Raw genomic sequence first — 14531 nt, 5'->3', positions numbered from 1 at the left:
CCCCCCATCCAAGGGCTGCGGATGGGGGGCTGATAGCCTTGAGTAAAATGAAAGAATATTGTTTTCTCTATCGTCCTAGTGGATGCTGGGGTTCCTGAAAGGACCATGGGGAATAGCGGCTCCGCAGGAGACAGGGCACAAAAAGTAAAGCTTTCCGATCAGGTGGTGTGCACTGGCTCCTCCCCCTATGACCCTCCTCCAAGCCTCAGTTAGATTTTTGTGCCCGGCCGAGAAGGGTGCAATCTAGGTGGCTCTCCTAAAGAGCTGCTTAGAAAAGTTTAGCTTAGGTTTTTTATTTTACAATGAGTCCTGCTGGCAACAGGATCACTGCAACGAGGGACTTAGGGGAGAAGAAGTGAACTCACCTGCGTGCAGGATGGATTGGCTTCTTGGCTACTGGACATCAGCTCCAGAGGGACGATCACAGGTACAGCCTGGATGGTCACCGGAGCCTCGCCGCCGGCCCCCTTGCAGATGCTGAAACAAGAAGAGGTCCAGAATCGGCGGCAGAAGACTCCTCAGTCTTCTAAAGGTAGCGCACAGCACTGCAGCTGTGCGCCATTTTCCTCTCAGCACACTTCACACGGCAGTCACTGAGGGTGCAGGGCGCTGGGAGGGGAGCGCCCTGGGAGGCAAATGAAAACCTATTTGGCTAAAAAATACCTCACATATAGCCTCCGGGGGCTATATGGAGATATTTAACCCCTGCCAGAATCCACTAAAGAGCGGGAGACGAGCCCGCCGTAAAAGGGGCGGGGCCTATCTCCTCAGCACACAGCGCCATTTTCCTTACACAGCTCCGCTGGTCAGGACGGCTCCCAGGTCTCTCCCCTGCACTGCACTACAGAAACAGGGTAAAACAAGAGAGGGGGGGCAAAATAGTGGCAAAAATTATATTATAAAAGCAGCTATACAGGGAGCACTTATTATAAGGCTATCCCTGTCATATATAGCGCTTTGGTGTGTGCTGGCAGACTCTCCCTCTGTCTCCCCAAAGGGCTAGTCGGGTCCTGTCTTCGTTAAGAGCATTCCCTGTGTGTCTGCTGTGTGTCGGTACGTGTGTGTCGACATGTATGAGGACGATATTGGTGTGGAGGCGGAGCAATTGCCAAATATGGGGATGTCACCTCCTAGGGGGTCGACACCAGAATGGATGCCTTTATTTATGGAATTACGGGATAGTGTCAACACGCTAAAGCAGTCGTTTGACGACATGAGACGGCCGGACAATCAATTAGTGCCTGTCCAGGCGCCTCAAACACCGTCAGGGGCTGTAAAACGCCCTTTGCCTCAGTCGGTCGACACAGACCCAGACACAGGCACTGATTCCAGTGGCGACGGTGACGAATCAACCGTATTTTCCAGTAGGGCCACACGTTATATGATTTTGGCAATGAAGGAGGCGTTACATTTAGCTGATACTACAGGTACCACTAAACAGGGTATTATGTGGGGTGTGAAAAAACTACCTATAGTTTTTCCTGAATCAGAAGAACTAAATGAGGTGTGTGATGAAGCGTGGGTTGCCCCCGATAAAAAGATGCTAATTTCAAAGAAGTTATTGGCTTTATACCCTTTCCCGCCAGAGGTTAGGGCGCGCTGGGAAACACCTCCTAGGGTGGACAAGGCGCTCACACGCTTATCTAAACAAGTGGCGTTACCCTCTCCTGAGACGGCCGCACTTAAAGATAAAGTAGATAGGAGGATGGAAAATATCCAAAAAAGTATATACACACATACAGGTGTTATACTACGACCAGCTATAGCGACAGCCTGGATGTGCAGTGCTGGAGTAGCTTGGTCAGAGTCCCTGATTGAAAATATTGATACCCTGGATAGGGACAATGTTTTACTGTCTTTAGAGCAAATAAAGGATGCTTTTCTTTATATGCGTGATGCACAGAGGGATATCTGCACACTGGCATCACGGGTAAGTGCTATGTCCATTTCGGCCAGAAGAAGTTTATGGACGCGACAGTGGTCAGGCGATGCGGACTCAAAACGGCATATGGAAGTTTTGCCGTATAAAGGGGAGGAGTTATTTGGAGTCGGTCTATCAGATTTGGTGGCCACGGCTACAGCCGGGAAATCCACCTTTTTACCTCAAGTTACTCCCCAACAGAAAAAGACACCGACTTTTCAACCGCAGCCCTTTCGTTCCTTTAAAAACAAGAGAGCAAAGGGATATTCATATCTGCCACGAGGCAGAGGAAGGGGGAAGAGACAGCAACAGGCAGCTCCTTCCCAGGAACAGAAGCCCTCCCCCGCTTCTACAAAAGCCTCAGCATGACGCTGGGGCTTCTCAAGCGGACTCGGGGGCGGTGGGCGGTCGTCTCAAGAATTTCAGCGCGCAGTGGGCTCACTCGCAGGTAGATCCCTGGATCCTGCAGATAATATCTCAGGGATACAGGTTGGAACTAGAGACAGATCCACCTCGCCGTTTCCTGAAGTCTGCTTTACCAACGTCCCCCTCCGAAAGGGAGACGGTCTTGGAAGCCATTCACAAGCTGTACTCTCAGCAGGTGATAGTCAAGGTACCTCTTCTACAACAAGGAAAGGGGTATTATTCCACTCTATTTGTGGTACCGAAGCCGGATGGCTCGGTAAGACCTATTCTAAATCTGAAGTCATTGAACCTGTACATAAAGAAGTTCAAGTTCAAGATGGAGTCACTCAGAGCAGTGATAGCGAACCTGGAAGAAGGGGACTTTATGGTATCCTTGGACATCAAGGATGCGTACCTCCACGTTCCAATTTACCCCTCACACCAGGGGTACCTCAGGTTCGTCGTACAAAACTGTCACTATCAGTTTCAGACGCTGCCGTTCGGATTGTCCACGGCACCTCGGGTCTTTACAAAGGTAATGGCGAGATGATGATTCTTCTTCGAAGAAAAGGCGTATTAATTATCCCATACTTGGACGATCTCCTGATAAGGGCAAGGTCCAGAGAACAGCTAGAGATGGGATTAGCACTGTCTCAAGAAGTGCTAAAACAGCACGGGTGGATTCTGAATATTCCAAAATCCCAGTTAATGCCAACAACTCGTCTGCTGTTCCTAGGGATGATTCTGGACACGGTTCAGAAAAAGGTTTTTCTCCCGGAGGAAAAAGCCAAGGAGTTATCCGAGCTTGTCAGGAACCTCCTAAAACCAGGAAAGGTGTCTGTACATCAATGCACAAGAGTCCTGGGAAAAATGGTGGCTTCTTACGAAGCAATTCCATTCGGCAGATTCCACGCAAGAATTTTCCAGAGGGATCTGTTGGACAAATGGTCAGGGTCGCATCTTCAGATGCACCAGCGGATAACCCTGTCTCCAAGGACAAGGGTATCTCTTCTGTGGTGGTTGCAGAGTGCTCATCTATTGGAGGGCCGCAGATTCGGCATACAGGATTGGATCCTGGTGACCACGGACGCCAGCCTGAGAGGCTGGGGAGCAGTCACACAAGGAAGAAACTTCCAGGGAGTGTGGACGAGCCTGGAAACGTCTCTTCACATAAACATTCTGGAACTAAGAGCAATCTACAATGCTCTAAGCCAGGCAGAACCTCTGCTTCAGGGAAAACCGGTGTTGATCCAGTCGGACAACATCACGGCAGTCGCCCATGTGAACAGACAGGGCGGCACAAGAAGCAGGAGTGCAATGGCAGAAGCTGCAAGGATTCTTCGCTGGGCAGAGAATCATGTGATAGCACTGTCAGCAGTGTTCATCCCGGGAGTGGACAACTGGGAAGCAGACTTCCTCAGCAGACACGACCTTCACCCGGGAGAGTGGGGACTTCATCCAGAAGTCTTCCACATGCTGGTAACCCGTTGGGAAAGACCAATGGTGGACATGATGGCGTCTCGCCTCAACAAAAAACTGGACAGGTATTGCGCCAGGTCAAGAGATCCGCAGGCAATAGCTGTGGACGCGCTGGTAACGCCTTGGGTGTACCAGTCGGTGTATGTGTTTCCTCCTCTGCCTCTCATACCAAAAGTATTGAGAATTATACGGCAAAGAGGCGTAAGAACGATACTAGTGGTTCCGGATTGGCCAAGAAGGACTTGGTACCCGGAACTTCAAGAGATGATCACGGAAGATCCGTGGCCTCTACCTCTAAGGAGGGACTTGCTTCAGCAGGGTCCCTGTCTGTTTCAAGACTTACCGCGGCTGCGTTTGACGGCATGGCGGTTGAACGCCGGATCCTAAAGGAAAAAGGCATGCCGGAAGAAGTCATTCCTACTTTGATTAAAGCAAGGAAGGAAGTAACCGTGCAACATTATCACCGCATTTGGCGAAAATATGTTGCGTGGTGCGAGGATCGGAGTGCTCCGACGGAGGAATTTCATCTGGGTCGATTCCTACATTTCCTGCAATCAGGATTGTCTATGGGTCTCAAATTGGGATCTATTAAGGTTCAAATTTCGGCCCTGTCGATTTTCTTCCAGAAAGATTTGGCTTCAGTCCCTGAAGTCCAGACTTTTGTTAAGGGAGTGCTGCATATACAGCCTCCTGTGGTGCCTCCAGTGGCACCGTGGGATCTCAATGTGGTTTTGGACTTTCTAAAATCTCATTGGTTTGAACCACTAAAAAATGTGGATTTGAAATATCTCACATGGAAAGTGACCATGCTACTAGCCCTGGCTTCGGCCAGGAGAGTGTCAGAACTGGCAGCTTTATCTTACAAAAGCCCATATCTGATTTTCCATTCGGACAGGGCGGAACTGCGGACTCGTCCGCATTTTCTCCCTAAGGTGGTGTCAGCATTTCATCTGAACCAGCCTATTGTAGTGCCTGCGGCTACAAGTGACTTGGAGGACTCCAAGTTACTGGACGTTGTCAGAGCATTGAAAATATATATTGCAAGGACAGCTGGAGTCAGAAAATCTGACTCGTTTATATTGTATGCACCCAACAAGATGGGTGCTCCTGCGTCTAAGCAGACGATTGCTCGTTGGATCTGTAGCACAATCCAACTTGCACATTCTGTGGCAGGCCTGCCACAGCCTAAATCTGTAAAGGCCCACTCCACAAGGAAGGTGGGCTCATCTTGGGCGGCTGCCCGAGGGGTCTCGGCATTACAACTTTGCCGAGCAGCTACGTGGTCAGGGGAGAACACGTTTGTAAAATTTTACAAATTTGATACTCTGGCTAAGGAGGACCTGGAGTTCTCTCATTCGGTGCTGCAGAGTCATCCGCACTCTCCCGCCCGTTTGGGAGCTTTGGTATAATCCCCATGGTCCTTTCAGGAACCCCAGCATCCACTAGGACGATAGAGAAAATAAGAATTTGCTTACCGATAATTCTATTTCTCGGAGTCCGTAGTGGATGCTGGGCGCCCATCCCAAGTGCGGATTATCTGCAATAATTGTACATAGTTATTGTTAACTAATTCGGGTTATTGTTGTAGGGAGCCATCTTTCAGAGGCTCCTCTGTTATCATACTGTTAACTGGGTTTAGATCACAAGTTGTACGGTGTGATTGGTGTGGCTGGTATGAGTCTTACCCGGGATTCAAAATTCCTCCCTTATTGTGTACGCTCGTCCGGGCACAGTACCTAACTGAGGCTTGGAGGAGGGTCATAGGGGGAGGAGCCAGTGCACACCACCTGATCGGAAAGCTTTACTTTTTGTGCCCTGTCTCCTGCGGAGCCGCTATTCCCCATGGTCCTTTCAGGAACCCCAGCATCCACTACGGACTCCGAGAAATAGAATTATCGGTAAGTAAATTCTTATTTTTTTCCAGAAGAACTACAAGTACCAGCATGCGGGTGGAAAAACGGGCCCGCTGGAACCTGTAGTTCTACTGGAAAAAAAATACCCAAATAAAAACAGGAGACACACACCGTGAAAGTAAAAGTTTATTTCATACATGCCGACACATACATACTTACCTATGTTGACCCGCCGACTGCCACGTCTCCAATGTCGCCGACGATCCGGGGTACCTGTGAATAAAATTGTACTCGCCTCAATCCAGTGTCATTTGATTTGTAATCCACGTACTTGGCAAAACAAAAAAAAACGAATACCCGGACCACACGGACGGAAAGGGGTCCCATGTTTACACATGGGACCCCTTTCCCCGAATGCAGAGACCCCCCCGTGACTCCTGTCACAGAAAGGTCCTTTCAGCCAATCAGGAAGCGACACTTCGTGGCACTCCCCTTATTGGCTCTGCGCGTCTGAGCTCAGACGCGCATTGCACAGCCCCCCTCCATTACTTTCAATGGTGGGAACTTTGCAGTCAGCGGTGAGGTCACCCGCGGTCAGCGGCTGACTGCTGGTAACCCCACCGCTGACCGCAAAGTTCCCACCATTGAAACTAATGGAGGGAGCTGTGCGATGCGCTGTCTGCCAGCTCAGACGCGCATACAGCCAATCAGGAGAGTGCCACGAAGTGGCGCTTCCTGATTGGCTGAAGGGACCTTTTCTGTGACAGGAGTCACGGGGGGTCTCTGCATTCGGGGAAAGGGGTCCCATGTGTAAACATGGGACCCCTTTCCGTCCGTGTGGTCCGGGTATTCGTTTTTTTGTTTTGCCAAGTACGTGGATTACAAATCACAGGACACTGGATTGAGGTGAGTATAATTTTATTTTCAGGTACACCGTGGATTCTACTTGGACAAGTGGACAGAGGTCGGTGTGTGAACATAGGTAAGAATGTGTGTGTCGACATGTGTGAAATAAAGTTTTACTCTCACGGTGTGCGTGTCCTGTTTTTATTTGGGTATATATTTTTCCAGTAGAACTACAGGTACCAACGGGCCCGTTTTTCTCCCGCATACTGGTACTTGTGGTTCTCCAAGTACCAGCTTGTGGGGAGGCTTGCTGGGACTTGTAGTACCACTGGAAAAAATAATATTCTTTCATTTTTCAAAAGGCTATCAGCCCCCCATCCGCAGCCCTTGGATGGGGGGGACAGCCTCGGGCTTCACCCCTGGCCCTTGGGTGGCTGGAGGGGGGGACCCCTTGATTTAAGGGGTCCCCACTCCTCCAGGGTACCCCGGCCAGTGGTGACTAGTTGCGTATTTAATGCCACGGCCGCAGGGACCAGTATAAAAGTGTCCCCCGGCTGTGGCATTATCTACCCAGCTAGTGGAGCCCAATGCTGGTGTAAAAAATACGGGGGACCCCTACGCTTTCTGTCCCCCGTATCTTTTGCACCAGGCGCAGAGCCCGGTTCTGGTTTTAAAAATACGGGGTATCCCCTGTCAGTTTTTCCCTGGATTTTTAGAACCAGGACCGTCTCGAAGAGCCCGAGGCTGGTTATGCTTAGGAGGGGGGACCCCACGCATTTTTTTTTCCAGATTTTTACCATTCCATTAAAAAAAAAAAAAAAATATATATATATATATATATATATATATATATATATATATATATATATATATATATATATATATATATATATATATATATATATATATATATATATATATATATATATATATATATATATTTTTTTTTTTTTTTTTTTTAAATATATAAATAATACTTGTGCCTCCAAAATAGACAAACCAAGTACCTAATCCCTTCTAATATAAATAGATATGCTATTACCAATAAAAAAAACACACAAAAAAACATGTTTTTAAATTTTTTTATTAGATCCCGCCAGCAAAGTGTGGCGGATTGAAAATGACGAATTTACTGTCTAAAAGCACTGTTGTCGAATTTACAATCTTCAATTGAATATACTTTTGTCGAATTGCCGCTCCATTGCAGAAATGTCGAATTTGACAAATGTCGAATTTCAAAAAGTCGAATTTGGAAAGTCAGTTTTTTTGGCGAAAAGTACTCAATTGCATTGTTGAATTTTTTGGGGGGGCGAAAATGTCCCGTTTTTCGACATTTTCGGGAATTCGACCGCAATTGCATATACCCCTAAGGGTGTACACAGTGCCCAGGCTAGCATTACAGACTTAAAAGGCGGCTGACTCCATTTTAAGCACTAAAATTACCTCAGCCAAAGCGGGAAGACCGCGCGCCATTGAATGAGCTTTACTATGAGAGGATCCAGCAGCTCACCAGCGCCATTTCCCCTCTGCAGTGGACACAGATGCTTACTGATAGGGATGCGTAGCTCCTCAGGAGAGACTCCAGATTACCTCAGCGGTACCAGGGGGTCATAGCAGGGGGGAGGGGGAGCGCTTACTAGAGTACTGAGTCCCCAATCTGGGTACTTAGTCTGCAACCCGGCTAAGCTTGGCATTAGCAGTGCTGGCTCCGGACTGTCTGTCTCTCTTGAAGGGCTGTGTGTGTGGTTACTGTCACAGTATGTCAGACAAAGTGTGTTTCATGTAAGGCACAGTGTTCCTCTTCTCCAAGGGAGTCACTGCAGTGTACTCAGTGCAGTACACCCTCCCATGCTAGCGGGGCAGAGCCAGCTTGGCTGGATTCCATTAGGGGAATGATATCCATTATTTCTACTAAATTGTCCCGCATTGAGAAAGAGATGCAATACTTAAAATCGATGACTGACTGAGTTTATGAACAGAGACTTAGTACCCAAACCAGTGTCTCAGTCCCCTACCATTTGTCCTCAAAAACGTCCTTTGGCCCATATCCTGCAGTCTGACTCTGATGATGAGGGGTCAGACATGGAGGAGCGGGAGGTGGACTCAGAGGTGGGGGATGCTACTCTGTCACAGGGAATAAAGGTTCTCATAGAAACTATCAGAGAAGTTCTACATATCCCTGATAAGGTAACAGAGGAGACTGAGGAATCTTATTTTAATATAAAAAAAGAAATCCTCAGGCACTTTTCCTGTGTCAAAGGAACTAAATACCCTATTTGAAGAACCGTGGGTTAATCCTGATAGGAAATTTCAAATCCCTAAAAGGTTGATATCATCTTTTACCTTTCCTCCTGAGGATAGGAAAAAATGGGAAAATCCACCGATAGTGGATGCATCAGTATCTAGGCTCTCACGGAAAATTGTATTGCCTGTCCGGGGTGCAGCCTGATCATAGAATTGAGAATACACTCAAATCTTTGTATACAGCTGCTGGGGTGGCCCAGAGACCCACTATAGCATGTGGGTGGATTACGAAGGCCATCGCCAAATGGTTGGGTAACATAATTGAGTAGTTAGGTGCCTTGCCTCAGAGGGAGATTATTTTACTCCTGCAACATAAACAGGACTCTGTGAATTTTATGGTGGAAGCCATAAAAGAAATAGGATTGCTTAGTGCACGCACCACTGCTATGGCAGTGTCAGCACGCAGAGGCTTATGGCTACGCTAGTGGACTGCTGACGCAGAATCCAGGAAAGGCATGAAAGGCCTACCCTTCACAGGAGAGGCCTTATTTGGAGATGAACTAGACAAATGGATCTCCAAAGCTACTGCGGGTAAGTCCACGTATCTTCCTGCTGCAGCTCCCCCAGCCAGGAAGGCCTACTCAGGACCTAATCTACAGTCCTTTTGGACTGCCAAGCTTAAGGACAAAACCAGAGGTGGTTCTACAGCCACCAGAGGCGCTAGAGGTAAACCACGAAAACCAGCAACTGCCGGTTCACAGGAGCAGAGCTCAAGCTCTGCTTCCTCAGCCTTCAGCATGACGGTGGACTGCGATGCCTGGAAGACTGGCAGGTGGGAGCCCGACTACAAAAAATTCTGTCACATCTGGGCAACATCATGCCAGGATCCCTGGGTCATAGATTTTATTTCCCAGGGCTACAGACTGGATTTTCAGGAGCTCCCACCTCACAGATTCTTCAATCAGGCTTACCAGTTTCACAGGAAGCAAGTATAACCTTACAGGACGCCATTCAAAAACTGGTACAGACTCATTGTCCTAGTTCCACCTCATCTCCAAAACAAGGAATATTGTTCCAACTTGTTTGTAGTACCGAAACCGGACTGTTCGGTAAGACCGATTTTGAAACTTGTCGTTGAACCCATACTTACGAGTGTTCAAATTCAAGATGGAGTCTCTGAGAGCGGTGATCTCCGGTCTGGAGGAGGGTGAATTCCTATTGTCTCTGGATATCAAGGATGACTACCTTCACATTCCGATCTGGCTGCCTCATCGGTCTTATCTACGGTTTGCACTGCTGGACTGCCACTACCAGTTCCAGGCCCTGCCATTTGGTCTCTCCACGGCACTGAGAGTGTTCACCAAGGTGATGGTGGAGATGGTGTTTCTACTTCGCAAACAGGGAGTGAACATAATTCCGTACCTGGACGATCTTCTGATAAAGGCACCGTCCAGGGAGCGGTTGTTGGACAGCATTGGCCTCTCAACCAGACTACTCCTGGATCACGGGCGGATTCTGAACTTAGCAAAATCTCACCTGGAACCGACGCAGAGGCTTCCTTTCCTGGGAATGATACTGGACACACAGTCTGAGAGTGTTCCTTCCCTGGGAGAAGGCTATAAAAATCCAGTCGATGGTTCGAGCTGTAGTGAAGCCAACCTGGATCTTGGTGCATCTGTGCATTCGTCTTCTGGGGAAAATGGTGGCCTCTTATGAGGCGCTTCAGTACGGAAGGTTTCATGTGAGGCCCTTCCAGCTGGATCTATTGGACAAATGGTCCGGATTGTATCTTCACATGCACCAGAGGGTCAGTCTATTGCCAAAAGCCAGAATCTCCCTTTTGTTGTGGCTACAGACTTCTCACCTCATCGAAGGTCGGAGGTTCGGGATTCAGAATTGGATTCTGCTAACCAGACGCAAGCTTCAGTGATTGGGGAGCAGTCACCCCGGGTATGCAGTTTCAAGGAAGATGGTCAAGTCGGGAAGTCGTCCTTCCAATAAACATCTTGGATCTCAGGGCAATCTACAACGCCCTTCTGCAGGCCTCATCTCTACTTTGAAATCAGGCCATTCAAGTCCAGTCTGACAATGTAACGGCAGTAACGTACATAAACCGACAGGGCAGAACAAAAAGCAGAGCAGCAATGTCAGGCGTCGGCGGTCTTCATTCCGGGAGTAGACAGCTGGGAAGCAGACTTCCTCAGCAGACATGACCTACAGCCGGGGGAGTGGGGCCTCCACCTGGAGGTGTTCCGGTGGTTGACACGTCGGTGGGGATATCCACAGATCGACATGTTGGCCTCTCGACTCAACAAGAAGCTGAAGTGGTATTGTTCCAGGTCGAGAGACCCACAAGCAGTGGCCGTAGACGCTCTGGCAACTCCGTGGGTCTACCAGCTGGTGTACGTGTTTCCTTCACTTCCTCTGATTCCAAGAATTCTAAAGAGAATAAAAAGGGAAAAGGTTCAAGCAATCCTCATTGATCCAGACTGGCCTCGAAGGGCCTGGTACGCGGATCTTCTCGAGATGCTGATCGAAAATCCGTGGCCTCGACCTCTTCGCGAGGATCTTCTGCAACAGGGCCCATTTGTCTATCAAGACTTACCGTGGCTGCGTTTAACGGTATGATTCTAGCCAGAAGAGGGATTCCTGACAAGGTCATCCAAGCCAGGAAGGGGGTAATGTCTAAACATTCCACCGTATATGGAAGAAGTATGTCTCTTGGTGTGAGAGCAGACAATATTCTGCGGTGGAATTTCATCTGGGACGTCTCCTGCTTTTTCTGCAGTCGGGAGTGGATGTGGGCCTGCGCCTAGGCTCCATTAAAGTCCAAATTTCAGCCTTGTCTATTTACTTTCAGAAACAATTGGCTTCTCTCCCTGAGGTACAGACGTGTTTGAAATGTATTCTGCACATCTAGCCTCCCACGGCACCTTGGGATATCAATATGGTGCTGCAGTTCCTCCAATTGGACTGGTTTGAACCATTACAGGAGGTTGACGTAAAGTACCTTCCGTGGAAGACCGGCACACTGTTGGCCCTGGATTCAGCAAGACTTGTGTCGGAGCTAGGGGCGTTGTCTCACGAGTCCCTACTTAATTTTCCATGGGGACAGAGCTGAACTCTGAACTCGTCAGCAATTTCTTCCTAAGGTGTTGTGTGCGTTTCACATCAACCAACCTATTGTGGTTCTGGTTGTCACCGACACCTCTGCTACTTGAAAGTCTTTGGATGTCGTGAGGGCTTTAAAGGTGTATGTGAAAAGAACAGCTCGTCACAAAGATGGACTCGCTGTTTGTTCTTTATGATCCCAATAAGATTGGGTGTCCTGCTTCAAAGCAGACAATTGCACCCTGGATCAGACTTACTATCCAGCATGCTTATTCCACGGCAAGTTTGCCATGTCCAAAATCTGTACAGGCCCAGCAGCTACTTGGTCAGGTTCAAACACATTTGCAAAGTTTTACAAGTTCGATACTTTGACCTCTGTGGACCTTCAGTTTGGTCAATCAGTTCTGCAGGAACCTCAGCACTCTCCCCCTTGGTTTGGGAGCTTTGGTACTTCTCCATGGTACCAAATGGATTCCTAGTATCCCCAAGGCCGTAAGAGAAAATAGGGTTTTAATTACCTACCGGTAAATCCTTTTCTCGTAGTCCGTAGAGGATACTGGGCGCCTGCCCGGTGCTTCGTTCTTCCTGCACTGCTACTTGGTTAAGTTTTCTGGTTTGTTCAGCAGGTGCTGTTCATGTTTCAAGTTTTGGTTAGCATTTGCTTTCCTATTGTTCTGTGTGCTGGTTCGTAATCTCACCACTTTCCTTATCTATCCTTCTCTCAAAGTATGTCTGTTTCCTCGGGCACCGTTTCCTAGACTGAGTCTGGTAGGAGGGGCAAAGAGGGATGAGTCTGCACACACTATCAATTTCTGTGCCCAAGGCTCCTAGTGGACCCGTCTGTACCCCATGGTACTAAATGGATTCCCAGTATCCCCTACAGACTACGAGAAAAGGATTTACCGGTAGGTAATTAAAATCCTATTTTTTTATTTTTTTTTCAGAGCTATCCTTGTTTAAATACACTGATAATTGTTACTTAGCAGTGTTTATGCAGAACTGTAGACCTATCTAATGCTGAAGACAGTCTCTGCATGTTAATACTATAGTTAATGAAGAAGAAACAAACCTACACAAATCCTTTACCCACAGAGCCTTTACATTAGCACTGTTTAGAGATGTTTTTTAAGGGACCCTGTTCCTGATCTAGGCTGACAACAGTGGCAGAGTTCCTGTTGGATAAAGTGTTGATTATTAGCTGCGTTTACCATTAAATTGTTGTAGCCATTGCCGACTGAAGATAGCCACACAGAGGAGTGCATGTGTAATCTGACCCAATTGCTTCACTGGGGCAGAATAACAAAGACTATGGGGTAAATTTACTAAGGTGGGAGATTTTTAGAACTGGTGATGTTGCCCATGGCAACCAATCAGATTCTGCTTACCATTTATCTAGCTGCTTCTAGCAGATAATAGATATAATCCGATTGGTTGCTATGGGCAACATCACCAGTTCTAAAAATCTCCCACTTTAGTAAATTTACCCCTACGTGTTTGGTCAATCACTGATTAAGTCCACTTATAATATAACTGACCACTGAATTAAACCTATAAAGCAGTAGATTCATGATCTCTGAAGTTGTGTGGTTACTGAAAGAAGATGAATAAGTGCGGAATCCCATTCGTTCCTTTCATCTTGCAGGTTTAACTCTTCATCCCCCAACATCTTAGTAGCATATTAAACTGACAAATAATTGTTTTCTGATAAAACGCTGCGCAGAAACCTCAGACAGTGAGCAGCTTCCTGTGCATGGCATCGTGGCTCCATTTGCAGGTTATAACCACCGTGTACTGATGTGCTTCCTTTCCCTAGCAGCAGCAGGCGGCGCCATGATAGTGAAGAAGGTGACAGTCACAGAAGGCACAAGCACAAAAAATCCAAAAGAAGCAAAGAAGGGAAGGACACTGGAACAGAGCCTGCCGCAGAACCAGAGAGTGTTGATGCGTCCGCTGATTAGGTCTATGCATCCCGGATCTGGTGCAGAAACTACTCAGAGTTTTACAAAGATTGATTTGTGGGCCAGGGGCCAGGATGTCATTGTTAGAAGTATCAATATTTTTTTCAGGGTATTAAAACAGAAAAAACAGGAAAAAAAAAATGGCTCTTTAAACTGTGTTTCTTAGCACAACTTTTGTTTGAGTTCAGTTTTTTGGGGTGGGTATTGTTTTTGGTTTCCTGGGAAAATAAAGAGTGATATTTTTTTTGTTTTTAAGAAATCCAGTATTTGCTTCTGCTGGGTGACTCCTTTCTGTGCACATGAGTTCATATATGGCACATTCATGCTCCCAACCACAATTAACATTCAAATATGTTCCTCACAGGTGGCAAGATGTAGTCGTTCCAGCATATAAAGAAACTGAAAATGGGATGAGGGACATGGATAGGTATAATAGTATTCACACCAGCATCTGCCTACCCTGATGCCACTCATTCTCGTTTACCTAAGCCCGATCCAACATATGGTTGTAGCTACCAGGTCTGGTGGGCAACAGGCGGCCTTCACCCCTAACCGTCCCCTACCTGCTGTGTGGTCTTATTTCTTTGTTATAGGTTATAGAACTTTTTTTTTTTTTAAAGGCCTGTTATGTGTTATTACAGAAAAGCTATATATTGTTGCAGAAATGTTTTTTTCGTTGATCAAATTTATCTATTTCATTTACTGCTGACCTTG

General features: G+C 47.3%; 1 protein-coding gene across 5 annotated transcripts in view; it reads left to right on the top strand.

The window, feature by feature from the left end:
* Positions 1-14076, top strand: part of FIP1L1 (factor interacting with PAPOLA and CPSF1) — a 228115-nt gene extending 214039 nt beyond the window's left edge. For 4 of the 5 annotated variants that reach the window (XM_063920934.1, XM_063920933.1, XM_063920931.1 and 1 more), the window contains exon 17: positions 13673-14076. In XM_063920934.1, the coding sequence (XP_063777004.1) occupies positions 13673-13817 (145 nt within the window). In that variant the 3' untranslated portion in view covers positions 13818-14076. The remainder of the gene's footprint in view (positions 1-13672) is intronic. The other variant, XM_063920932.1, reaches the window with a different exon arrangement.
* The last annotated feature ends 455 nt before the right edge of the window (positions 14077-14531 follow it).

This window comes from Pseudophryne corroboree, chromosome 1 (genome assembly GCF_028390025.1).
Source record: "Pseudophryne corroboree isolate aPseCor3 chromosome 1, aPseCor3.hap2, whole genome shotgun sequence".
NCBI classification, from domain to species: domain Eukaryota; kingdom Metazoa; phylum Chordata; class Amphibia; order Anura; family Myobatrachidae; genus Pseudophryne; species Pseudophryne corroboree.
Note: the sequence above shows the minus strand (reverse complement) of the source record. Positions and strands in the feature narration are given on the sequence as shown.